The 27,736-nt window shown below is 43.6% G+C and overlaps 1 protein-coding gene across 1 annotated transcript; it reads right to left on the reverse strand.

The window, feature by feature from the left end:
* Window positions 1–13,601: 13,601 nt before the first annotated feature.
* On the reverse strand, window positions 13,602–25,508 carry TAGLN3 (transgelin 3). Its single transcript, XM_050909385.1, has 5 exons — window positions 25,419–25,508; window positions 24,811–24,992; window positions 23,777–23,951; window positions 18,354–18,456; window positions 13,602–14,133 (listed from the first exon to the last, which is right to left on the reverse strand). Exons 2-5 carry the CDS (start codon window positions 24,988–24,990, stop codon window positions 13,992–13,994), a joined length of 600 nt encoding a protein of 199 aa, XP_050765342.1. The 5' UTR covers window positions 24,991–24,992; window positions 25,419–25,508; the 3' UTR covers window positions 13,602–13,991.
* Window positions 25,509–27,736: the final 2,228 nt, after the last annotated feature.

A 27,736-nucleotide genomic window follows, 5' to 3' on the forward strand; every position in this document is an offset into this window, starting at 1 on the left:
AGCTTATAAGCAGTGCTGCCCAAAAACATTGGTCCATGAGGCTAAGACCCTCAGAAGCTGTTATGATTAATGGATATCCCGTTCTCTATCATCAAACCCTATGTGCCACGTGGAAGGCAAACAGGAAGACATCTCTCTTCCCATGCTTTCACAGCAGTCAGATGCCCAGCTGAAACAAGGCTACTGTTTAGTGCAAGTGAACCAAACATATCTCACTCAGGTATGCAGGACTGCAGTGTCTCCCCCAGGAAACACCGTGCCCAAGGCCTCCACAAGCCTCACACCGGCCTAGCCCCAGTGTTTGCCACAAATAAATTTCCCTATAAAATGCTAATGTAATCTACTTGCCCTGCCTTTCCACAGTTGCATTTTCCTTGCAATTAAGCAAAGAGTATCTTTGACACCCTGGAAGAAAACCAGCACTGGAAGTTTAACTTTTTGTCTTGCTTCCTCTGTCTTTCAAAAACCTACCCATGCCCCTTCCTTTCAGTCTTGACCTTTCATCTCATTTCTATTCCTCTGATCATCTTCTAAGTAGGAGGACAGAACAAAAAAGCCTGAAAAAAAACCCTGGAGCTTTTTCTGGCTTCATTACTTCCACCTAAAAGACTTCAGCAGGACATCCAGGCCACCTGTGCCACTTTTACCCCTACTCTATCAGGTCTCAGAGTCCTGTGATGTTATCATCCAGGCAGTGACAGACTACAGCACGCACATACAACTTTAAACTGTTAAGGAGCAGAACAGATTTTTTAAATTTTTTTTCTTTTAAAGCAAGTAACTTGAATTAACCTACTATTAAACAATTAGATTATTTGCACTTCCAAGTGTTAAACAAGCTGTTTCACTCAGTCTGGTGAATTTGAGGTTTCAGTTCCTTTGTTCAAGGGTTATGGGGCAGTTCAACATTCCACCCCCTAGAAGTAACTGACACTGCTCTTGTCTTCCCTCACCCACCAAAATTTTTGGTAAATAGAGTACCCGAAAGACCTACAGAGGTTAATTCAAGGACTGAAAAAACATACTTGACAGAGAGGGACACCAGGAAGTTAGCCCAGTTAATTCAACAAGGAAAAATTTAAACAAAAGTATTTTTAGTGTTTGAATTATATTTTTTATGTTTGAATTACATAGCTCTGTTATTGGCAGGCTCCTCACCAAGACAAAGAAAACTAAGTGCCAGCAGAGGCAGGGCAGTACAACTAGATAACTTACAATGAAAATCTGGTGTTCAGAATGAAAACCACGCACAAGCACAGACAAACCAGTCGAGACGAACCACTAGTGAGGGTTATTAACCATGAATACAACTGACCAAGAATTGCACTGACTCCTGTTCACCAAATTGCACATTCCCCCGTTCAGACTTTTTTCAGAGATGCTCCCAATGTTCTAGCTAGGTCATCACAGTCCCCTCTGACCTTGGCATCTTCGAGTACTTGCAGGCAACTGCTCTATCTCAGCTGCAGGGACACTAATCTTCATTAGGGGTTGATCACCAGCTTGAATATCTCTGCTCGTGCCCTTGGGCTGAGTGGAGTGAAATAACAGGCAGAAGTTAAGAGGATCTGGACTGATGGAAACAAAAATGAAAGTCTAAATACAAAATCTGTTACTGTGATCCATATAAGCTGTATTTGTTTTTCCCACCTGCTTCTAGCTTCTGCACTATAGACATTGCTGTTTGCGTGTTGGCTAGAGCAACAGGACTTCAAAGGGCTGGATGTGGTCATGATCTGCATATGGCAGTGTCCTTACGCATTCACTGCCGCATGATGAAATTGCAAGAACTAAAGAGCTATTAACAGGAGGGAGCTACAGCCCTCTCCACTCCATTTGCGATGCCATCACAAGGCCCTGACTAAAAAAACATTACATTACCATAGTTTGAACTACAGTTGAGGGGTTTTTGCTTTGTTTTTACCTTTTGTGTGCGCTGTGTGGAATATCTGCAGAGAGAAACACCCTTCCCAGCCCTTGGGTCTCCATACAGACTCAACTCAAACAGCTTGTGAACCTACCTCCAGCACTGTCATGTTATCCAGCTCCCTCGCTCAACATCTCACAGCAACACCACTTGAGCTAGCTCTGTGGGCAAAAGCTTTATCTGGGATTTAAATACTGTATTTTTCCACAAGCAGGCCCTACTCCATATTCTTTCAAATAAACAGTCCTATGTCAGCAGGTTCAACCCTCTCAATGTTAGAGCCAATCACCTCACAAAAGATAAAATGAAGCTAACCAAGACCACTGGGGAAATCAGTCTGATCAGCAGTTTGCCAAACTGGGGAAGCCACCTGAGATTTGTTTAAGGATCAGTACTTGAGGATCAGGTGGTTATCGTGGGAAACAGAAGCTCATCACACACGTATGAGTACTGTGCCTAGAAAAGATAGCTGGTCACATAAGCTCACTTGCCTACTGCAGTGAAAGTTTAGTATCCTTTGTTGTCTGGAAAGCACGGGCTAAGATCCCCACACCATATCCTTTGTGTACAGTAATGTCAGAGCTTGCCAAAACTCTGCGCTTCCTCTGTGTAACAGAGCAGAGCTGAATGTTTGTGTGCCTCGACCTTCAGACACAGGGAGCTCCCTATATCTACTTCTATGTTGGCCAGTCATCTTCCTACCTTTTGCCTGTCCAGACTTGTAGTGGATTTATTTTAACAGGCGAGATGGATTCTTCATGGTGTTTTGCTAAGTCAAAAGGAGGGGAGAGCTAATTTAGGATCATCTGAGATGCTGGCAGAGCCACCCTCCTAAGAGCTTTTACTGCCATGGCCACGTAACAATACAAACAAGACAAAAAATGCCTACACATTTACGTGGACAGCCTGGACCCCTCCTCACATAGCTTAGGATCTTGTGCAGCCTCGTGGCGTCTTGGCTCTCAATCTTGCAAGTGACAGACAGGACTGTCAATATTTCTCCTCCAGAACCATTACCAGGAGGCAGCCATAAGGGCCCTGCTACCCTTACACACTTATGCCGAACCCTTCACACTATTGGGACCCTGTTCAAAAGACCAAATTTCTGAACTTGTCTCAGCCTGATCATTTCTCAAACTTTTCTCTAGTAACATTTTTTAAAATAGATTTAGACTTCAATTTCCCTATGTTTCTTGGGGGGAGGGGATGGGGGGAGACTATGTACAACATGATTCCTATGGTTTAAGTTGGTTATAGAAACAGTATTTTTCAATGAGTCTTCATAATACATTGGATTTTCAGTGCAGCCCTCCTCCTGAGGATTTTAAAGGACTCCCAGATACCACGATAAGTCTCAGAAGTGCTTTGCATTTGTAATGAATCCCAAGGGAGGAAACGTGATTCATTCTGTAAAACACCAAGCAAATGGCAATAGCCACAGCCTTTCTCTCAAAGGACAAATTGTTGTTACAAGTGCCCAGCTCATAAGTAATGTTCCATAAAGAGCTGTTTTTGGAGTTAGTTTTCCTCACTCCAACGAGCAAAACAGTTTAAAAAAAAAATTCTGTTCTTTGGCGGTCCTTGTTTCCTTTGGATGGATAGACACTCATCCGTCTCAGCATAAAACCACTTCAGCAGGAACACTGTCTTGTTTCTTCATTCTTTCAGTAGCTCCCACCAGATACGGGAACAGCTTATCCCAGTGCAGCAGCTTTGCCAGCGCAGAGGTGAGGTTCTGGAGAGATCATGTGCATTTTGCTGTGCATTCAGTCTTATTTTTAGACAGCCAAGTAAACAAGCAAATGCCAATTCTCTTTAAGCAATGTACATTACCGGTCTCCGCTATGAACAACTTCCCACTAATGCGAATAAAGATCCTCTTTCCCTCGTTCCCAGCCAGGATGACACGACTTTCACCTTCACTTGCTATATATAGGTTTAAATTAGAAATATTGAGACTATACAAACGTTGAGCAAAGGGACAACTAAAATTCGAGACCCTTGGTGACCTGCGATGACAGAAGGAGTGGTATCGATGACATTAAGTCTGACTGTTTTGTGTTTCCATTTGTAGAGGTCATTCATCTCCTTCCCCTCGCAAACGAGGGGGATCCTCCTTTTTCTAATAGAGCAGCTGGTTCCCCTCCTAGGGATCCCCTGCACTCTGGTCTTTTTTTTCCCCGAGAACATCTTTTATTCTGTTCATCCTTCCCCGTATTTCATGGATTACTTCAAGCCTGCTCACTGGAAAGACAACTTTAAATCCATCTATTCTTCTAAGACATTTACTTTATAATTTGCATTTTTTTTCCTAAAGACCCACCACATGTATAAAACAGGCAAGTCAGTAGCAGGTAGGAAAAGTTTGCTTTTAGTTTTTCTTTTCTATCAGACTGTATTTCCCCTCCTCCCTCTTTTCAGATTTAAACAAGGAGTCCAGGAATCAAAAAAATACCTTTGTTTTCTCTGCCTGTTATGGGGTGTTGCATGCATCATCCCCCACGACCACCGCAGTTCAATTCCTTGCAGATTTAGCTGACCACATAGTACTCTGTTGGGGGCTCACATCTCACCACCATGACATTGCAAGCAAATGAAGAAATCCAGCTGTTTCCATCCTCCATTTTCTGATACTCTAAAAATATCACTGCAAGGAAAGGTTTTGAAGTTTAAAGCACGCTAACTGTTCTCAGCTAGCCTTAATCACGCATGTTACACACACAGTACAGATTAAACTAACAATACCATTTTAAGAAGATTGTCCTAAATACAAAGCTAAATTGCTCCTTTTATTTCAAAATTACTGTGAAGAAGGTAACATTTTCTGAAATTCATTATCTTCAAAACTAAAGATTCATTCTAGATGAATGCTAAGGTTTATGATTCATCCCATTATAGCTAGTACACAGCCTCTTAAAGAAAGCAGACAATGTTCAGAAGTGAAACCTCCTTCCTCCATACCTCCCGCTTTTGTAAGAGACAGCGTTTATACTCAGTTGAAGGGCACGAGCATCATCGCTCCTTCAGTTAAGTGCTCCCTGGGCCCATTTATCTCCAGCTAATAATCCAATTTGCCTGGATGTACTTGACTCCAGTGGGAGTGCAATTCACAGAGCAACTGCAAAAGGTAGTTCTTAAGGGACTCATCATATTACACGGAGACAGACATTTTAAATACAGAACATACTCTGCCGAAGCGAGGTTCAGTTATGCAGCCTGCTTCAGTGACATGGCAGTACTACGGCTTGCTTTTATTTCATAACTCCCACTTAAAAAGCAAACAGCACAAAAACTATTTAATCATTCATGGATTCATTTTACAGAATACAGAGACTGCTAAATCTGGCTGTAAACAATAATGTTGCTTTTGATCCTCATCCTACACCAAGTATATAAAAAGAAAAAGACAGAGAAGTAATAGGAAAAAAGAAAAATAGCCAATTACTACAAATGCACTGCTCCCTTTTTTCTACTTACTCTGACTCAACTGGTTACAGGCGTTTCACATCCAGAAAACACAGAAATCTACCACAACAATCACCTTCACATAATACTTCTCTTTGTGTTCTCTCTTGAAAGGTTATGGCAATAGCTTGACTTATTAACACACACACACAAAAAAATCATCTCTGTTCCAGCCGTTCTGTTTGGCACCTCATAAAACAGCTCATATTATGGTAATGCTTCTGGGGGAAGGATTCACATAATTAAAAATTTCACTGCAGGAAAAGAAAGTAAATTTTGTTTTTAAGCAAGACCTCCAGGGCTAATGCACTATGATTTCAGTGTGTCTCTTTTTGAGACCCAAACAGAGACGCTTTTTAGTTACACTAAGAAATCCTGAAGAGTAGATCTCCAATACAAATGGTAGAGAACAAAACTGAATGCACAGGAGTCTGAAAAATAATTCTCAGGACTTAGGAACTGCAGGTCCATTCCTTAAAACTCACTACATTGACCTTCACAGTGGCAGTCAGCACATCTTAGCTGTGAGCCTTTCCCAAGTGAGCCAGCTGTCCTCTGCCCCCAGCAGCTCCTGCAAGGACCGTGCACACTCAGGAGGCAGATGCCTTCATACAGCCACACTCCTACACGGTTCACCTTCAGCTGTGGCCACACTGCCCCTGATTAATAACGGCTCCATCAACACCCAGCAATAAAACACACTTAATAACAAACAGCCAGGAAGGATTAATAGCTGCTTTGCTACCTTCCCAGCAGCTCCTGCCAATGCTGAGCCATTTTAGGGACGCTGCCTCAGAGCAAAAGCTCCCACAACAAGAAAGCAAAGTGCTCTTCAGCTTATGGACCTGATCCTGAGTTTTGTTTACCTCACCTTATCTTTCCTCAGGCAAGGTCTGAACCTTTTACTTGCAGTTCCTTCATGCAATCTAGCAACCCAATCCATCTGGCTACAGTTCAAACTCTTGCTTTTCAGTAGCAAAACCTTCTCCAGCTGCTACTTGTGTGGGGACCCAGCTGTAGCCCATCTTCATAGAATCATTTAGGTCGGAAAAGATCCTTAAGATCATTCAATCCAACCGTCAACCATATTCCAAAATACCCTTCTGAGCTGGGGGGATCCAAGAAATACTGCTTTGATTTAACACCACTGCCACAACTGTAGCACAGTGCTTGATTCATCTGAACTGTTGTGGCAGATCAGGGGAAAAGGTCTCTTCGGAAGATGTCAGGAGATGATGATCGCTCCTGGCACATGCACAGATTCCCTTGATATCCCACTTGCACCTTCCAAACTGCTACCTGAAGTATTGATTTTTCCTCCTTGCATCAAAAGCTTTTTCTATTTACTTGGAAAACCAGTGTTGCCATGGTATCCAAGCACTTTAAACCCAGACCTGCATTTATGTGACTTTTTTCCTGCGAGATGAGGAAGTGGTTTCGTCCCCCTTTTACCAAGAGCCAAACCCACAAAGACCAGGTCCGGTGCTCAGCAGCTCTGGGGGTGTGAAGGCACATCCATGGTGGGAGGCGCTCCAGCATCTTTAAGACCCTGGTCAAAACAGCATCTCTTGGGTTGCATGTTGGAAGGAGCTGGAAACAGCAGAGCTATTCTTCCATCTACATTATGTGTGGGAGCTAATAAAAAGAAACTTAGCATGAAGTGTTGACTCATAATGACACTAATGCAAAACCTTCTCCTAAAAATGATCGCTGCTCATTTTTGTCCTTCTCTTTTCCTGTGCCTTAACAAGAAATGAGAGAAACAGAGCATTTAGCTGATTTTTGTGCAAACACAAAAGCTTTTCATTCACCTCACATCTTTATTGACAAGATGACAATGCACACCCTTTCTTAAAATCCAGTTTGGAAATACTCAGCAGTCATCGGTCTGTCTCAGACACGTGGTGCTGCTTCGAGCCCCCACAAGCCACGTGCCTGGGGCTGCCTGCTCCCTCCCTCTAGAGCTGCCTCTCCCCTCGCCAGGCGAGCCTGGCCCTGCAGATCCTCAGACCAGAGACCGCTCCTGCATTTCTGGACATCACTTCTTCTGAACCTAGACATAAGCATTGAATTTGCCACACAGTCTGCAGAGCACTGACTCACTAGAACACAGGATTTACTCCTGCCCGATAACGGAGTAACATTTCTACCAAAGTGAGCCATTTAACAGAAATTTCATTAGGGAGAAAGGTCACCTCTCTAATTTCCTCTATAAATCTAATAGGACTACAGACAAATGTATTTCTGCATCTGAGAAATGGCATTATAACTTTACTTAAATGTCACAGCATCATGCACTGTGCTGTTGCACAAACACTGCAAGATGAGAGCAGAAAAATTTCCTTCCATCCAAAGCTGTGATTTCCCCCTATAGTAATAGTTAATATCTTCCTTTTCATCCTCGCCTCCCGTTTTACCTCATGGTTTTCCATTGCTTGAGCTTAGTCACAGAACTGTGGTGGTTTTATTTTGGAGATTCAGGTGGGAAGAACAACCTCAGCAAAGTTTAAATAGGTAAATCTGTTTGTTAGATTGGGGACAGGTGGTTCCCTGCACATGTTTTCCTAGCAATTGCTTGTGCTGTCTTCATGCCTGTGTCACTTGCCTTTTCTGCAGGACACCAAGCCCCACAGAAAGGGAAAACGTGTGTTTCCAGTCAAGAGCATACTGTGCACAAAACATGTGCTGACAAAATTGTCTGTTCCTCTCCCTGTCTATTTGGGGATCGCCTTAAATTTAGGGTGTCACAGATTGTTTGCCTTAGTAGCTGATAAGTGCATTACAAAATCAGCTTTTATGTTTCTTTTTAAGTTTATAGAAGACAAAATAGCTGGAGGGGGGTCTGTGCACACACAGTCATCTGCAGCCTTGGTGGCTCCTCACTCCCTGGCTCAGGAACTACCATGGAAGTCACAGAAGGGGCTTAGAGACAATGGCTGAATTTCTTCCATCTAAAGGTGCTTGCTTGCCTTCTCAAGATATTTAAAGCTTATTTCTAGTTAGGAGACATTACCATATCACTGATCCTATTAATGCCCGAGCTGTTCAAGCCATCACTATTAAGTGAGTATTAGCCCTGCTTTCATACAAGAGAAACTGCAAAGCCAAACAATGCAGCCAGAGCCAAATGCAATCGATCACAGACGTAGAAATGAAACTCTGATGTCCTGAGTCCTCACCTTTCGTCCCTGGTGGCTCTGTTTTGGCCTAAGCAGTTAGTAAAACAAGTCAGCTTGGTCTGAATGCACTGTGGCTGGAGTGCGAACAGCCCACGCTGGCAGCTCGCTGGCAGCTCGCAGGCAGAAGGGAAGGGTCGGCTGGCACCCATTGCTGCCAGCAGCACCTTCTCCTCGCACCCCTGCTGAGAGCGGGGGAGGCTGCTCAGCAGAGGCATGTTGCCAAGTGATGCTACGGACAAATTTACTGAAGAGTGAAGCCTCTTCAAGCCGTTCACCCTCATTAGTTTTTATTTAAAACACGTCATGTTATGTTAGCCTAATAGTCCTCAAGCTCCAGCTTAATTGAACAGGCTGCATTTAATATTGACTTTCTGTTCATTGTATTTTCTTGCTGCTCTCCTTATAAATGGGGATAAACCTGGATTCCGTGCTCATGTATGTGGTTCTTTCTCACTCACACACCTATACAGCATCCTTTCAGAAGGCAGTTAGATGCCACCTTAATGCTGAAAAGAAGTTACTAAGCAATTGTCCATAATGAGGTCATGGTCACAAAACCTTCATGAAGGCAGATAAATGTCATTTACATTTCTACAGGTATGGCAAACTGAAGCACAGGGCAGCAATGTTTAAGGTGTTTCTGGTCCAGCCTGCTATGATGGGGCTTTCTCTGGTACAGCTGTTGGAGGGGGAAGATATTTAAAGCACTTTCTCACAAAAATATTTTATTTTGGTTTTAAGCTGGGATAGTTGACCAAGTTACAGCCAGGCTTCAAGAAGGGTTATAGGCAGCATGTGAGGGATCTTACCTTAGCTCATATTTGATGTCTAACTGAGTCCACAGCCTTAAGTAAGACGTTGTTCATCATCTGCAGAGGGACCCCTCCCCTAAGCATTAGAGAGCCCAATAGCTAGGAGAGGAAACACACGCACACCCCCTCCCAAGCACACCATACCCTTCAGTACGTGTTCAAAGCTCCTGTATGTCTCTATTCTAACGTATGTCAAGACTTTTAGTAGTAACAATGCAGAAAGTTGTCACAGAAATTAATTAGGCTTCTGGGAGACCTGCTAAGTGTTTTTGATGCAGTAGAAGCAAACTTACAATGGTTTATTGTTAATATAAGAAAAGCGATAATGTTTCCTGCTAACTCAGTTACTGAACTAGCCTTGTACTATATTAATTTACTTCTTAGCTTAAGATGTTTGTAAACTTAGTAGTAAGGATGTTTTAACAGGAGAACATTAGTAGCCCAGAGTGTGTTAATATTTAATTAATAATAACATTAATATTTCTATACCCATCATATGGGAATACGGAAGGATAAGGGTAACCCACAGAATAAAGTATACTTTGCAGCATCTACTCTATGCCAGATATTAACAGCTAGATTAGTTTGATGGTTTAAGGTAATGAAAGAATGTGTTGTGAGCTCAGGGAGGGGGTACCAAAAAAAAGATCCTAGGGAATCAATTTTTTTTGCTATTGTTCCCACACTAACCAGGTCCTGCGTCTGCAGCCACAGGGTATAGATTTTATTCCCTGGAGCACTTAGCTGTTGTTGCTAATATGGTTTGTTAAAATTACCATAGGTTTTTTTGCTGTGCAAGCACACAATGTTTTCTATAACTTCAATGAGGCTGCTGGAATGTCAAACCTAATGAAAGCACATTTAATTAGGGAATGTAGCTTTGATGAAAGAACATTTACTTGGGGCATGGTCTTTCTTCTGCTGGGATGTATGCTATTGCAACAATCATCGCAGATGCTGATGGAGAAGGAAGGGCGGGGACCACAGAAAGCGGCTGGGCTCATGTGCTCTCTCTAAGTAGCCTCTGCTTTTGCCACTGCCAGAGGCAGAGCACTGGGCTAGACAGACCACTGCTCCGACCAGTAGGTCTGTCTGCTCTTCTGAGTCAGCTTGTGCTAATGGCTGGGACCTGAATTTGCCCGGGTCCCCTCTGCTGGCTGTGAGGTCAGGGAGAAAATTTGACAGAGAAGAGGGGCAGGTGATGCCACAGCGTGACATCAGGGATACAGAAAATCAGTAACATACCCTGGGAATGCAATTGGCACGTGGCACTTAAAAACGGTGTTTCCAGACATACAGAACACCAATTCTGCAGCCAAACAGAGAGGGGAGACCCAGGTCACCAAGCTCAGGTCCGGCTCCTGCAGGCTGTGTCCCCCGTGCGGGTGGTGTGGGGCAGAGGGGTCAGGTTGTGACCTTTCAGACCTCTTACCTGCAAGGCAGTTCTTCCAGCTCCCCTCCGTTTTGTCTGCTGTGGCTGTGACTTTCTAGTTTCTATTAGGGGAAGATGGTTGTTGTTCACACTCACCGAGGTGAAATTTCTGGTGGCAGTCATTTTTCTTGCCATCAGTCCAGATTTTCTTAATCAGCTTCTTTGCTTTTAGCAAGAAAAACTGCTATTCTCTTCACGTTACACCTAATGTAATATCTAGGGGGAAGTTATATGTTATACTTTGCACTGAGCTAATGCCCCACCACAGCTGAAAAGTGAGCTCCTACCCCAGATGCACCATCTGGGGTGGTCATCCGATCCTCTGCTGAGCTAATTCAGCTAAATAACAGAAAGATAGCCCCAAACAGGTGGTAAACAGAAAAAAGTGCTTGACAAGAGCACAGTGGAGGAGCCAAGATGGCCTGGCAGGTTGTCGTGGTTTAACCCCAGCTGGCAACTCAGCACCATGCAGCAGCTCGCTCACTCCCACCACCCAGTGGGATGGGGGAGACAATCGGAAAAAAAACTCTCATGGGCTGAGATAAAGACAGTTTAATAGGACAGAAAGGAAGGAAAAATAATGATAACAATAATAATAATATGACAATAGTAATACTAAAAGAATTAAACTATACAAAGCAAGTGGTGCACAATGCAATTGCTCACCACTCGTTGACCGATGCCCAGTTAGTTCCCGAGCAGCGATCCCCCCTCCCAGCCAACTCCCCCAGTTTATATACTGGGCATGACATCATATGGTATGGAATATCCCTTTGGCCAGTTTGGGTCAGCTGTCCTGGCTGTGTCCCCTCCCAGCTTCTTGTGCCCCTCCAGCCTTCTTGCTGGCTGGGCATGAGAAGCTGAAAAATCCTTGACTTAGTATAAACACTACTTAGCAACAACTAAAAACATCAGTGTGTTATCAACATTATTTTCCTACTAAATCCAAAACACAGCACTATACCAGCTACTAGGAAGAAAATTAACTCTGTCCTAGCCGAAACCAGGACACAGGTATAAGAGGAGGTACAAGTGGGGGCAGGACCTTTTCAGTGGCAGCTGCTATAGATCCCCTCAGCCCCAACCATGTAACGTGACCTTTACATCACTTCTCGCTCACTGTGCTCCACAGTGCTTCAGCAAAGCTTGACTGAAGTAGGGAGGTGTTATTCCCATCCTTCTCCTGACAGGGAGGATAGAGCTTCATCTGAGCTGGGGGAGTCATCCTTTCAGTTTACTCAGTGGTAGAAACTTTTGAAGCCACATCAATCTGCGTGTCGCTGGCTGCAGGGCTACTTAGTGGACAACTAGCTGCCACCACGTGTCGCTAGGTTCAAACCCAGACAGAAGTCACCCTTACCTATGTATGTAGGTGCTTAGACAGCTGTCAGAACAGATTACCCTTCATTTGTTACCTGCCCAGATATTACGTTTTCAGGCCTTCTTGGAAGTCTGTCATGAATTTTTAAAAAAAGCCCACAGAGTTCAGTTATCATGTTTCCCTTCCCGCATGCCTGTGGGGAAGAAGTGATGGGGCTTTGCGAGTGAAGCCGGCAGAGGTAAAGAGCAAGAAAACCCCACAGAGAAAATAGTGTGCATCCCCCAAGTGTATGTGCCACACAGCCGCGAGGCAACCTGCGCTGACTAGCAGGTCAACCTGCTCTGGTAAGCTGCTGTAGCTAGATGACTACGTCAGCAAGTTCTTCTATTGACTCTCCAGCAAACTGTCCCAAAATGAACTACCAGCCACATTTACAGCCCATCACAGGTGAGCATAACAGATTATTTGAATTTGAACTGTGGGCGTTTTTCAGGTCAGAAGCGTTTTGGCACTTTTCTTCTATTTCTTCCTTTGCATTTAAAACACACCTTGTTTTGTGTTTTGTTTGATATAGTATCAACTATCACAAGGTAAAGCCTGTTCTCACCTCTGTCTGACAGACTGTCCTTTCATGGTGAAGAATTCCCCGATTTTGGAGACTCACCTGCTGCTGGGTGTACTGGGTCTGGCTGGAATGGAGGTAACCTTCTCCCCAGCAGCCCGTAGGGTGCTGTGCTTTGAATTTGTGGCTAGGGCAGTTGATAACACACCAGTGCGGTGGCTAGTGCTAACCAGTGCCTGCACAGCCCTTTCTCATTCTGCCCCCACAGCTGAGGGTGGGCAAGAAGCTGGGAGGGGACACAGCTGGGACAGCTGACCCCGACTGACCAAAGGGATATCCCATACATACGGTGTCGTGGTCAGCAACAAAAGCTCAGGGAAAAGGAGGAGGAAGGGGGTATGTCTGTGGTAACAGGTAACCGTCACGCATGCTGAGGTCCTGCTTTCCAGGAAGTGGCTAAATGTCTGCCTGCCAATGGGCAGTAGTGAATTAATTTCTTACTTTGCTTTGTTTTCACATACAGCTTTTGCTTTCCCTATTAAACTGATTTTAGCTTGATCCACAAGCTTGCCGGCTGCAGTCAACCCAGCACACTAGGGTCAAGGGAAATCTGAGCTAAATTGGATGGGACTACATGAATCAGACTCAATGGATAATGTATCTTTTCTTCTTTTTAGGAAAACACATTGGGCGTGCCTTTAAACAAACACTAAATTGAACACGTAACGCAGACTGTAAACACTATAGCAAGAAGTCACTCAGAGAGGGCTCTGAGTTAGAGATGAGACAGATCGATCATTCAACACATTTAACTCCTCAGCACTGTACCATGTGGTCGTTGGTTTTAATTGCTTTTACCTCTTTAAATAATGAGTCTAAGAGGTGTCTTTAATTTGTCTTTATTCTTAGGTCAAACAATATCATCACTGAATTGAAGAACGAGGTTACTGGTTGAAATACAAGTGCGGTGTGAGACAAATATGGAAGATAACACTTTGCAAATAAATTAATACAGAATAATTGTCTTTGCATAGTTCAGAAGTGAAAAGTAGGAGGCAGCAGTGCGCACATGCTGTGAACTGACACACACCACCACGAAAACCCAAGTTCCTAGATGAACTCTTGCAGCTGCAAATCAAAGAAACCAAACCAAAAAAACCCCAAACCTTAGAGAGCGCTAACTATTAAAAACCAGGCAGAAAGGGAACTAATGAGCTTTTTTTTTCTTTTCTTTTTTTTTTTTTAACAGACCATGCTGCAGAAGGAGTGTTTTCTCTACAGACAGAGATGCTTTTAGATAATCTGCCTTGGCATCCCATAGCCTGTCATACCCGACTGTGATGCTCCTTTGTTGCTGCCCATCTGAAGGCCTATTACGTTCTGTCCCTGACGAAGCTGCTCTTCTGAAAATCCTCGTCGATTCTGCTGTGCTTTCCTGTCCAGATACACACAAAAAAGCAACACACACACATACCATCATTCTGCATATGCCCAGAGGATCATGAAAAGCTATCTGAAATTGGCTCATGTTAACAGATGTTCCCCCTGTAATGCAGTATTTCATTTGCACCATCCCATGAGCTGGACAATACTGGCTGGGCTAACTGCTTTCCTGCAGTTAGAAGTAATGCTCTAGTCAAACCTGCAAGACTTCAGACTCCCCCTGTACCACTTATTCCAGAAGTCCAAGGGACTTCCCCAGCAGCTATGACAGGTAAAATATTTATGTAGCGCTGTATATAACACACAGGAGAGGGTTAATTTGTGTTAAGCCCTGTAGCTCTTGACAGCTGTAGTCCATGGGATCTGATCAATGAGACACTTACCTGTGCTGTAATACAAGTTGATACCCATCTGGAGCAACAGTACAAATTGGTTTAATTTAACTGAGTGGAGTAAATAAGAGCTGAGTGTACCCAGAGAAACAATGGGACAGAGAAGTGACTTGCTCATTTTCGCAGAGCGGATGACGGTTGCCCACAGGACAGAACAATTGCTCTGTTGCCATTTCCAGATCTCTCTCCTCTGAGCAATAGACTTTGCCCATTGCACCTGTGTCTTAACTGTATGACAGTCCTTTATCTTCTGTCAAAACATACTGACCACTTTTGTTCCGTGTCCCTGGTCTCAAAAGCCCTTTGGATCAATGAACCTTTGTTGGAGTTTAAAAGGAGCCTCTTTTCCCTGAAAATAGCACTGAGGGCCAAAGTGGCGGTTAAGAAGCAGCACAAAAGTTTGTACTCTGCTGCCTTGCAAGAAACTGTTCATCTTGGCTTCATCGTTCATTTATACAAGGCAGGGAAAACAAGTAATTTACAAGGGAGAAGGATCAGTCTGTTGCTACCAAATAAGCCATATGAATTGGCAGAGCCCCAGACTGAGGGAGGCTTTCAATCAACCAGACTCCACTCCCACCCAGGTACAACCTTTCTCCCTGCTGTGTCTGTTTGTCCTGGAATCAAGTTACCCTGTAATATGGCATCGCATTACAATTCCCCTTTTCTCCCCACACCACCACTAGATGAGAATGCTAGATTAGGTGCCTGCTGTGATTGAAAACCATCAACATGATCCTCTCTGCGAGGGTCTGATCCTGTACTGTGCTGAGCACCCTGGCTCGAGTCCAAAAAAGCACTTAAACTCTTTTGCTAGGCTCAGGGTGTTCAGGCCACTGCAGGAGAAGAACCCATGTCGGCATGAAAGCCCAGCAAAGCAGGAAGGTGAGAAAGATCCACAGGAAACCAGTACTGACCTGTCATTTTTCAGAACAGGTCTCCAGCGTTAATGTATAGACTAGTAAGAGGGCTTACAGAAGCCCATCAGAGGCTCTCAGATCCCACAGCTCTTGCCAGAAAGCATGCCGTTCTGGAGGGAGGCACACAGAACTGCGGGCACCTCAGAAAGCAACCCCCTCTCACTGCTGCTTAATTTCTTTTCCAGAATACTTACACGGGCACCAAACTACTGCCAGGATCTCCACGAGAGGATGTTTTTAGAACTACTCCTATTACCTAATTGAATCTCAGGTTCACTGTGTCTGCCTTTATTTTAATTAAAATCCCAGGAACACATTCTATTATTTTTTCTCTTTCCTCCTGGAATTTTCAGCTGTGTTGTGGAGTAATTCCATAGAAAGTTGAAAAGTAAGCCTGAACAGGAAAAAAAATGAGAACTGCGGAGAAGAAATAAAAAGAGAGACTAAAGGGAAGCTTGGATATGCTAATAAAAGTTGATGACATATACAGTTTGGATCATATAGTGTTGTTTTTACCATCATAAGCACCGCATTTAGTATATGATGGTCTTACAGATAACAACACGTGCTTACATTTTGCTTTTAGATTGGTGGAAATGGCCTTAACTGAGACTGTAGAAAAAGAGGTGAGGGCAAGTCTATTCCCCTCAGTGTCTCACACTATGTCAAGTTCTGTTTGGCCTGTCTGCCATCACCTGGCATCACCCGTACTGCAAACTGAGCCCACCAGATCTGTTAACTTTTTGTGCCAACTTTGCACCAGTGCTTGTGGTTGCCAAACCACAAGATAACAAACAGCCATGGATCCATGAACCTTGCTAGGGCACGCAAGGAAGGGGGAATCAGGCCTGGTGGGACTGGGTATGTGAGACACTGGCAATGGGAAGTTAAATGGCTTAGTTCAAGTGTGGGGGTATCTTAATCACTGTAGATCCCTGCATGGATACTCTTACTCCGTTTAATCTTGACTTCTTTCAATTTAACTTAAGGCGATTAAGAATCAGCCTGAAAGCCCTGGCTCATGACTAACACTGGGTGGCAGTGAGGGGGCTTGATCTGCCTGAAGGGATGGGTAAGCTACTCAGAAAACAGCTCCTGATCTGCAATATGTTATTTCCTTATAGAAATAACACCAGTTTTCCTTAAGGCAGTGGCTACAAAATGGTATTTCAGGGGCTGCAATAGATATGGATTGGCTATCCAAGCAGTACGGGCAGGACAGACAGCTAGGGGAGAAGGGAGGTGATCACATCTTCATTTATGCCAATGAAAACTGTTCCCATCCACAATTAAGAGTCCAGATGAAAATTAATTTTCCCATGTAGGACTTTGTTTTAGTTACATAAATCAAATAAGCCTGTCTGGGTCACAGTGATTTCATGTCTGGTTTATATTAAAGCATGTAACTGGATTTGAACCCAATTTTAAACCCAATTATATTCCATAAATACAAATCTATTTGTGCACTGTATTAAGCTAATTTAAACTAATTTCATATAAAGAATGCGTAGGAGTTTGCACTTATTCACCTAAAATTCAAGTCTCCCTTAGCCTCAGTTAAACCAGCTCAAGGTTTAAGACAAAGCAAATGAAGTTTGCTTTACTTCTGCTGAGCCTCACCTAGACATCTGAAAATTCAAGGAAATCAAAGACAAGCAGCCAGCACTCTTTTTGCTAACATGCCTCAGACATTTCGGCGTAAGAAATACTCTTGGATGGCAGAATCTCGTGTCAATAATATGCCTGTGGGGCAGGAGGGCTAACTGTGGGAGGATTTCGTTTTCTTCCTGTCCCTGCTTCTCAGCCTCCCTCGCCAAAACAAATGGAGTTTTAGAGCAAATAAACAGCTTTGCCAAGACAGAGAATTCTTCACAGACAAGTGGTACTCCCCAACAAAAAAGTTGACTAGGAAATGAAATCATTTTGGGTTTGATGAGAAATGCAAAGAGGCTTCATGCCTTCTCTTTGCTCGGTAAAGGGTTCACTATATGGGTGTTTGCAGACATCCATGACAGCCTTGTCTTCATTAGTCTTTCTGCCTGTTATCTGATGTGAGGCAAAAGTACGCTTTTCCTGCCAGCTACTCTTAGGACACACATATCTGCATGGCTGCTGCCATTTTCATTCCCTTTTCTTCATAAACGGACACAGAGGATTAGCTGAAGCTGCTAAATAGATGAATGTCATCAAAACTGGTGGCTGCATTTCCTAAGTATCGTTGCTCTCCTTCTAGGGAATAAGAGTCAGGGGTAACGTCAGTGGACAAGAAAATTATGTCTTTTCTTCAGTGATCAGTGTGGGCCCCTCACACAGCAAGATGAATGTGCCTCGAAGGTGCCTGGAGCAGGATGCTGCACTCCTCCCTGTGTGCACTACCAAAAGCCAGCCATCCCGTAGGGTCCCCACGCGTGCACACACACGTCCACACCTACACAGCCTGTAACAGCCTCGTTCAAAAGGGGCGCCTCCAGGAGGAAACCAGAGCTGGAGCCACGGGCAGTGCGCTCCTTCGTCCTCGTACCAGTAGTGCTGTCCCAGCTCCGGGGCAGGAGGGACACGTAAGGTGGCGTGACGGGGCTACATGAGAAAAGGCTGCACTACACAGGTCCCACAGGGCTCCTCCCCAGCAGCCCTGGTGTAACTTTAGGCCGACAAGATATGGTAAGACGTGGGCCTAGCAGTGATGGTGATAAAGCTGGGAACCAGTGAAGGGTAGAAAATGTTGCTGCCTGGTTGAGTCTTTGCTTCCCTCCTCTAGACTCCGGAAAGAAGATCTCTCCGTTACAAGGAACCTTTGGAAAGATTCTTCCCTTCCTTTCCCAATAAATTTCCTTAAAGGCAGACGATATTACCAGCTTCCCAAGGAAGACAGCTCTGAGCAGCTGTGCTTTGGACTTTACCTGTGAAACCAGGATGGATCCCCTTTGTAGCAGCCGTCATCCTTGGTGACTGCCAAACTGCCTAGAGCCATTAAGGTTCTCTGCACTGCTGCCATGTCCTTCCCTAGAAAGCCAGACAGTGAAATTAGTATCAGAAATCCTTGCACAACAAATAGCTTAGCACACTGATAAACAGTCTTATCCGATGTATTAACTAACTCCCTCAACTCCCCTCAAAAAGTGCATTAATAGCATTATAAATGCTATTTTACTGTTGCTGAAATGGAGGTACTGACATGCAAGAGCTTATTAAAAGTCATCAGAAGGACAGTGTTAAAGCGAAACTTAACAACTGAGACATTTCCAGGTTTCCAGGCCTCTGGCTATTTTAATGACTTCCCCCATACTATGTTAAGTCCTTCTAGATAACCCTTTTGTTAAAATTTTCTCCTAAGAGATCACTTTGGTGTACAAAGGACGGTAATATACTCAGTAAAACATGGCTGAAGGAGAACAGTGTGTTAAGTAACAGTGCTGTGTCTCAGTTTCTTCACCTGTAAACTGGTAAGACTGATCCCACCATTTAACCCCTGGCAATTCCAGACAGTCCCTGTGCTAACAGAGCTCACAGCAGTCCTGGAGAGCTCCTGTGCAGACAACTCATATCAGTCCTTCCCAATTTAACCATCAAATCACCTCCCAAATCCTTCCTACTGTCTTCCTTTCTCAGGCTGCCAAAAATCATGGAATGGCTTGGGTTGGAAGGGACCTTAAAGATCATCTAGTTCCACCCCCCCTGCCATGGGCAGGGACACCTTCCACTAGACCAGGTTGCTCAAAGCCCCATCCAACCTGGCCTTGAACACTTCCAGGGACGGGGCATCCACAACCTCTCTGGGCAACCTGTTCCAGTGCCTCCTGCCATCCACTCCACTATTCTTCCACTTCCTCCCTATCTTACCTCACTTCATTCCTCATTTCAAAAAGTCTGGGCTCATCTCATCTTTAGCCAAGTGGAAGTTACATATCTGGTCATCACTAGGTCTTCAGGTTCCCTCCATAAACAGCAGCGAGAGAAAAGCTTCTCAGGGTATAATTTATCCCATCTGTATCGGGAAGGGTAAAATTCCCTATCACTTGCTTAGAGGCACACCTTCCACCTAGCTGAAAATCCCCCAGGTTTCCAAGAGGGCACCTTACACCTTTGAAATATAAGGCTCTTATTCAATAGAGGTTTGCATTTAAAGAATGGTATCCCCTCCTCCTGTCTCTCCTTCCAAAATGAGGACAATAAATAAACTTTCCTTTTTGGTCAACATCTTTTGCTGATTCCTCCAGTGAATTAAAAAAACAAAACAAAACAACCAAACAAGGGAGACACAGAAATTTTTAAAAAATTAAGATTGCCCCTTTTTTCTTGGTTCTTGCCTTGCACTTTGTCACTTGGTGTAAAAAGAGCAGGGAATATAAAGTCATCAGAGTCAGACAGACTTAAACTCATTACCCAATCCAGACATGTTAACTTTGGGAAAACTTCCGAGCAAAAATTAGTTGCAGCACATATTTCCGATTGTGTGAGGTGGTAAGTTGTTGGAAATCTGCCTTTTGCCTCTCCCTTCTTCTGAAATCCTTCCATGTGTGTTTCTATGACTCCCCTCCCTTTCTTTCTGTTCCAGTTCCTCCTCTTTCCTAAAATAATTTATCCAGTTAACAGATCTGATTTTGACTGTAAGCTCTTCACATGGGAAAATAAGTAATTCATAAAAACATGAGATAGTAGAGACATAATGATGATAACAGATTTCAGAAATACCTCCAGTGGACCAATATTAATGAAAATCACTGTAGACCAGCTGGAGTGTAGAGGGAAGCGAGCGTTGCACATTCTGTGTTTATGCTATGCATCACCCTGATTATAGGCAGATGCAGCTCAGGGCTTTGGTTCATACAAACCTAAATGCGTAACACACTGGCTGAGGTGAGGAAGGCACCCTAAAGCTGAAAACATATAGCAGCTTCCAACTGTGGCTGTCATACAGCCTATTAAAGTTTATAGCAATCCTATCTGCAGGGGACCATTTGCTCAGAAAATAAATCGTCAGCCATCCAGAATCCTCGTTTTACTGTATTTGTTAACGCAAACTGCATCAGACAGGGTCCTTGCTTAAGAGGGCAGCTGAAGAGCCGACATCCCACACGCACACGTACACAGGCGCACACGGAAGAGCGCGAGGCAGAAACACTCAGAGCTCCCCGAAGCAGCAGATGCACCATATGCTGTAACAGATGCCACATACAACGTCCTTGGGATGCCTCCCGTGTAACAAGGAGCGCGGTGACTGACTGGGATGAAGAGGGATGTGAAGAAGGATTTAAAAGTGAATGAGCTGAACAATGACGGCAAGCGCAGAAAAAAGAAAAAGAAACAAAAGACGGGTAGCAAAATACGATGATTGGCCTCGCGGAGCCATCTGGCAGCCCCCCCACGCTCTGCACTCAGCTCTGCTTTATTTGTCAGTGGCGAGTGGGAGACGCTGCAGGGGAAAAACAGACCGAGTGGGAGCCGAGTGCCACGTGACAAAACAAAGTCACGGCCATGGCCCTGCTTTGCAGAGCCTCCTTGCTGCACAGGAGGGGTGCTGCGGGTGAGGGAAGACCCCAAATCCGTGTGGTCTTGTGACATTTGCCCTCTTCCAGCAAAGGATACAAGGGGCTCGGTGGTCAGCGTAAAAAGGGCCGTGAAAAATTTTAAATTTCCACTGAGAAAGTCACCTAACACTGCAGCCATCTGACAGAAGGGATAATATGCATTCTCTGAAGCCAGGCTTGACTCTGGCATTGCAGTAAATTGTGGTCAGTGCCTTCCCTCAGCTCCAGTACTTGTTCATTGACAGGCATGTGGGCCGCCTGCCCGGCCCCCAGCCTCAGCCTCCCTGAATCATGCTGCAGGGACCCATGCCGACAGAATTTCTTCTGCATCTTCAGTGTCCTCTGCAGCGTGCTTTGAACAGCGCAGCCTTGTAGAGGATCTTGGCACTGCCTGTACAAGGAGGAAGCGGTCTCTGATCACTTCTTATGGCAAGCCTTTCTCTTTGGGGGAAACCTGGCTGGAAGGCCGCCTTCTCCCGGTCCAGAAAGGGGAAGGTTCAAACGCAAAGATGGAGAACTGCTCTGCAAAGTATTCCCGAAATGCTTTTTTGTAAAGGCTGAACAACTATTCAGAGGTACAGCTGCCTCTTGCCTGCCTGGAAATATACCAGGGAGGTATCTGTAAAAAACAGTGAACATAATATCTTGGGCATGGATTAGGGAATGCTGCTCAGCACAGTACCTTTAAGTAAGAAAGGACTGAAATAGAGGTGATACTTCTCCTGGACCAAGAAGTCACAGAGATGAAGAAAAATGCACCAGATGGACTGAGTGAGTTTGAAACAGCCAACAGCAGATTGCATCCTAAAACAATTCCATTAATCATACTAAGAATTTCAAAGCAAAAGCTCTCGGAAAACAATTAGTGCCAGAGAAAAGCTGGTTTTCAGTCACACATACTTTTCTTTCCCTATAAGCATACATTGACATCTCCTCTCTTTTTAAAGAGGTTATGGCCTGAAGTGTAGGAGTGCTGTAATTATGAAATGGTGAAAAAGAGACTGTCCTTTTTCTCCAGCTAATGCATCCAGGTTCAGACGATTCAGCCCTGAAGCAGCACAGATGCTAGAGGTCAGAGTTATGGTTAGACACAAAAAGCTTGCAGTGACTCACTGCTGGAGAGACACACTGTTTCATCTCAGCACTGAAATGAGCAGCAGGAGAGATGAAAAGGGAGTGGGAAAGTGAGGAGACACAGATTAGTTTTGGGAAGTCCTAAAATAACAGTGGAGAAAAGTCTTGTTTGTCTCCCTCCTAGGTTGCGAGTTGTGTTTTGACTTCCTGTCCTCTGGAATTTACTAGCTTTTTTCCTTACATCTGTTGAGAAAAGGTGATGAGCGAAAGGAAGAGAAATGAGGAGAGCCACCATCATGATGAGCTTTTTGTCTTCAAAGCAAGTAAGTCCTTTTCATCATAAGGATCAATGTACCATACTTTCATTTGCATGGTGCGAAGCCATTTTGCGATGCAAAAGACTGCAAAGAACAGCATCTGAAATGAGCTATTATCAGCCCTCACAAGATAGATGGAGCTTCTCTTTCAACAGCCTGCTAGGCTGAGGGGGGGAGGGTGTTACTCCAGGGAAGTGAAAATCCCTTCATTTAAGACACTGAAAGGTAGATTGGATGAAACACTAAATACTGAACTGGAAGAAAGAATCCTGCCCTTGTGCCCAAAGCTAGGATTTGTCAAGCAGATCTGGCACCCTGAGAACATTACAGATCCCAGTAACTCCAGCTGTCAGTATATCCTTCCCTTCTAACCCACCCACAAAGAGCTCCCTAGTCTTTCATTCCTCGAGGTGCCCTTCAGAGGAGTCATCTCTTCCACATATCCCGACAGCCTGTGAAAATAGACCCCACTTTTTTTGCTCCATGTGTGTTCTTACACAAACTATGCTGACCAGCTTTCTCAATGGATTGTTTTCCTCTTTCCTCTGTTTCATTCTCATGGCAGATTTTTGACCTTTTCACACCTGCCTTTCACTACCCTGCGGCTGTCCTTGCTCTGAGCCCTCACACAAAGCGTTTTGCATCACCTTATCCAGAGAGATGCAGGATATACAGTGTATTTGGTTAAGGCACCAGGAAGGGATGCATCACCACAGAAGTGGGCAAAACCAGCCATAGGAACGCACAAATGACTCAGCTCTTCAGGCACTAGAACGCGCAGCTTCCATTTGGAGCATGGGATGGAGACAGCCTTCACCTGGGTTACTGCAAAACCGCAGGGGCACTCTGAATTTTTTTGCTGTTGCCATAGTGACCTCTCTTAAGAGACTGTATCCTTACAGAGAGATGCTCAGCTAACATGGTGTCAGCAGTGAGTTTTGCTTCTCGCTAGTCGTAAATGAGCCCTCGTAAGCTTCACAGAGGCATATATGCTCCTGGGAATGCATTTTATAGCTCTAATTTAAGCTTTGCTTATAATTTGAAAACTGCAATAAAATCTTGTCATCAGAAAATAAGGGGTTTCCATATTTGCTATTAGAAGCTACTTACTTGGAAATAATTAGCATAGACAACATTTGTTTTATTAGGTCTGTGGATTTCTATCAGAGTGATGGGCTTTTGGATAACACATGAGCTTGGAAAGTCTCCGTTATGCCCTCAGGGTAATATAAATCTCTCACAGGAGATAATGCACCACAAGAAGAACATGGTAATGAGGTAAGGCAAACAGAAACAAAAGATAATTACATTCGAGAATATGCCTTAGACAAAATGCACCATTACAACACATCAAAGCAAAGTAAAATGAAGACTGCAAGCTGACTTCCAGTTTATTATTTTTACCTTCCCATAAATCCACTGTCTGGAAAATATCTGTTGTTCTTACTCCGTAGATTTCAGCAGCTTTTAAGAACTGAGAAATTTGTTCCATCTGCTTGAAAGCCATTTTTGATTCAGAGATCTTTGCAATGGGCTCATTTCCCTTTGGATGTAAACTGTTTATTAACTTGCATAACAGCTGAGAGATAAATACAGAAACAGAATTAGAAAGCAGTCACCAAACTAGAAGGCAATTTCTGCACATGAAACGATGCTGCAAAATGCTTTTGACCTGGCCAGTTTCTGTCAGGGACATAGTTTGTTCAATTAAAAACAAAGAAGTGAATTGATAATAATCAAAGTATATTAGAAATGCATTAAAGCTGTCATTAACTGACGGCAATAGCCTGACCATATAAATCCTAATCTGCTAGAAACAACAAAGCAATCACTGGTAAAGGTTATATAACAACTGATAGAGAAGAAACCACATGCCCGAGCCAAAAAAATAAGCAATGTCAATTGAAATATTGTTAAAGTCACTTTGGCAGAGATTCAACGATTAGCATATTCTTACAGCCCACTGCAAACAGCAGCATCTGCCTGTTGTTCAATAAACCAATGGAATACAATGTTTTAGCTACAGAATTATTCCCAAGAAGAAAACAATTATGACATAATCCAATCCTTCAAATTTTCTATCTATCTCTTCGCTTTTCCCTGTCAACACTGATTATTTCTTAAAGAGAAAAGTATACATCTGATTTTAAAACAGATCACATTTAACTGTATGAGAAAAGGCGCTGAAGGAATGAGTCATACTCATATATAACATGCATGACTCATAAGAATCATAAGTACTGTACTAATTCCAGTGCACTAGTAGAATAATTATCTTCTGAGATTAAGACTCCTGGTCAAAAGGAAATAAATCAGATACTAATATATGTATTTCTGCACTGGCCATGAGCTCTGACCAATTTAGCTAGACCAAGACAGAAACTAAGGACACTGTGCATATAAACACATGCAAGTATATAATTGGACAAAACACTTACCGTTCCATCCATCAACCAGGTCTGAAAATGTTGCCTGCCAGGAGGAGGGTGCTCTATCTGTTCTCCACACTGTACAATAATCCAGTTCACCAGCCTAGACTCTAATTCCGGGTCATATTTCTGTTCAATCTTTTCCTGAACTTCTCGGCTTAAGCCATAGCTTGGTCCTCTGTTAGCCATCTCTGGAACCAAAGCAGAACTTACTTAGTGGGTAGAGTCCTGATCTGCAGATTTGAAGTACGCACCGGAAAATTAAAGAATAAAAGAGTAAGCAGCCTGCCCTACACGGTAGACAGTTGAACAGATGTTCATCAACACTGAAAGTAACTGTATGGCACCGGTTATAGCTGTTCTGCAGAACAGGGGAGGGATCAACGAGGAAATATCCTTTTCCAAAAGCACAAATCAGCTACAACATTTTTTTTTAAAAAGAAGGAAAAAACAGCAGTCCCCCCTGCCCAACCACAAAAACAGAAGAAGAAAAGCAAGATTTAAAACAGAGTAGGTTTTAAAGAGAGGCTTCTGCTATGTTTACAGAGAATACAGTAGAGTTCTCAGATCAACGTTAAAGCTGCCTGCAAATCCAAAAGCACTTTAAAATTGCCTACCTAATACTTGCTAATAAGAAGGTGGTTGTGCATGGGAGCTCAAGGAATCTGATTAAAGATGCAGTCAGGGTCTTCCTCAGCAGAGATGCAGAGATGGATATCCAGAGATCAGCAAACTGAAAAGCGTTGATCAATTTAAGAGACGAAGGCTGCCACAATGCCCTGCTGCTGCTGCAGCATCGTGGTTTGAAGAACAGTGTATTGATTTGATTTTCCTCACATATGAGGAGGGTCAAAGCAGGGGCGTTGCTAAGAGCCATTAAAGAGGCCTGCCTACTCAGTCACAGCCTGGGGATCCTGTTTATCTCGCCCATCTGCAGTCTGTTCTCATGCATGTTTCCTCAGCCTTGTGCTGTTCACCCTACGGGCTCACTTTTACTCCACCTAGTCTGCACCAACCCAAACTGCACCAAGCATCTCAGTGCCAGATAGTTAGAAACACAAATAGAGGGACTTCACCAGACTTCACTCTGTTAAACGAAGGTAACAGAAATCACTACACATCTCATTTATTATTCATCACAAAGCAGAAGCAAAACCTTTTCCCCCGTTCTGCATCACGATTCTAGCAGGCTTACAGTGTGAAAAGTAATTTCTCCTCTTCCTTGTTCAAGTGCTGATAAGTTTCAACAAGGGGACAACAGGATGAAGAGTCAAGGAAGAGAAGGCAGGTAGTAGAATATTATTATCACCATATCATTAGTATATATTAGGCTATCAAATAGGGTAATAGTCTCCCAAGAAAACAACTGGAACCACTAAAAACAAGGGGAAACCACCAAAAACTAGCAAACCTACTATAAAGCACACGGATCATATTTTCTGCTGGTATGAGTCAGCATACCTCCAGTGATAGCAAGGGAGCTATGCCCATGTACGGCAGTTTAAATTTTGATTATACCACTGTAGTGGTGGGAGAGGAGAGAAGGAGAATTAAGACAAGAGACTTTTCTTCTGGTCTCATCTGTACAGATTTGTCCTTTATTAAATAAAATCATTTTGCTCCTCTCTGAGTTGCACCAGACTTTGTCAAATGTCAAATACATCCATGCTGTATTATCTACCCTGCTTTGAAATAGTTCCCTTTTCGCAAATGATTCATGTTCAGCGTGATATGAAAGGAGGTTGATAAACCTGAGGTGGATACACAATCAGCTTTGCCAACAAAAGTCCTCCTGCTGCATTTAAAAAGAAAAAAAAAAAGAGGAAAGGAATACAGCTCCTTGTATATCTACCTCATAATGGCCTCTTCATCCATTACTTTCTCATTTTAAGACCATGAATTCTCAGATTTATACTGCTTCAGATGCTGCTGGGCTTGAGCAGACTCAAGAGATGAAAAATTTAATAGATGACCCAGTTCATTGTTGTCCTCCACAGGCATTTCATTTAGTGCTTTCTCTTCTCTGCACCGGTAGTTTTAAAACCCTGTGTAATATTTGGTTACATAACTCAGAGCATGCTACGTGACAGGGCCACCACTTGAGCACTTTCCGTCCCAGCGAACAGGCTGTTGAAGGCACAGCAAATGTGCAGGAACCAAGACTGCAAACCAAGCCTGGAGATGAGAGAAGAAGTAAACTGCAGCTGCAACAGTAAAAGGCAGTACATGAATTTGACATCCTTTCCATTCAAGCAACTGTTAAGGGCTGGGCCTTACACTCTGGCCAGTCCCACAAAGAATAAGCAGCTTTATTTTGCACTTTCAGACCATTTTGCGTTCTTCTGTTTGGAAGGGAGCTACCCAGGTTGCTTGACTTTTTTCTGGTCACACCAGGGTGTTCAGTGCTCACTGCAATGAGATTTCATGAAAGCCACCTACCTTTGCATCAGCCTCTGACCTCATTTCCTAACTTGGGGGCAGGGATGGGTAATTTAACTCTCCTAAGCTGCAGAGCAGAGGTCTCCCCCTTCACAGATGTTGGCTATGCAACCTGTTCTCGAGGGACCATTCCATACTGTGAAAGCTGAAAACCAAGCTTGTCCATCAATATTAATTTTTAATAAGGCTCTGAAAACCAGGAAAGCTGCAGAGGATTGGAAAAATGCCAGCCCCTCCCCAATATTTCCAAAGTACCAGTAATCAATCATAAGCCTGCTTCTGTGCCATCAATCCTGGGAAAAACAATGGAATTAATTTTTTTTTTTTAAAGTGACAGTGTTGATGCAATTTACTAAAAGCTCTGTAATACATTAGCGTTGGCTACTGCATGACATGTTGTTTAGGGAACTAAACTGACTCCGAAACAACATGACACATTAAAGAGATTAAAGCTGGCTAACCAGTAGGTCCTATAATATGACTGTAACTAAAAAAT

Source organism: Gymnogyps californianus, chromosome 1, assembly GCF_018139145.2.
Source record: "Gymnogyps californianus isolate 813 chromosome 1, ASM1813914v2, whole genome shotgun sequence".
In the NCBI taxonomy this organism is placed as follows: Eukaryota; Metazoa; Chordata; class Aves; order Accipitriformes; family Cathartidae; genus Gymnogyps; species Gymnogyps californianus.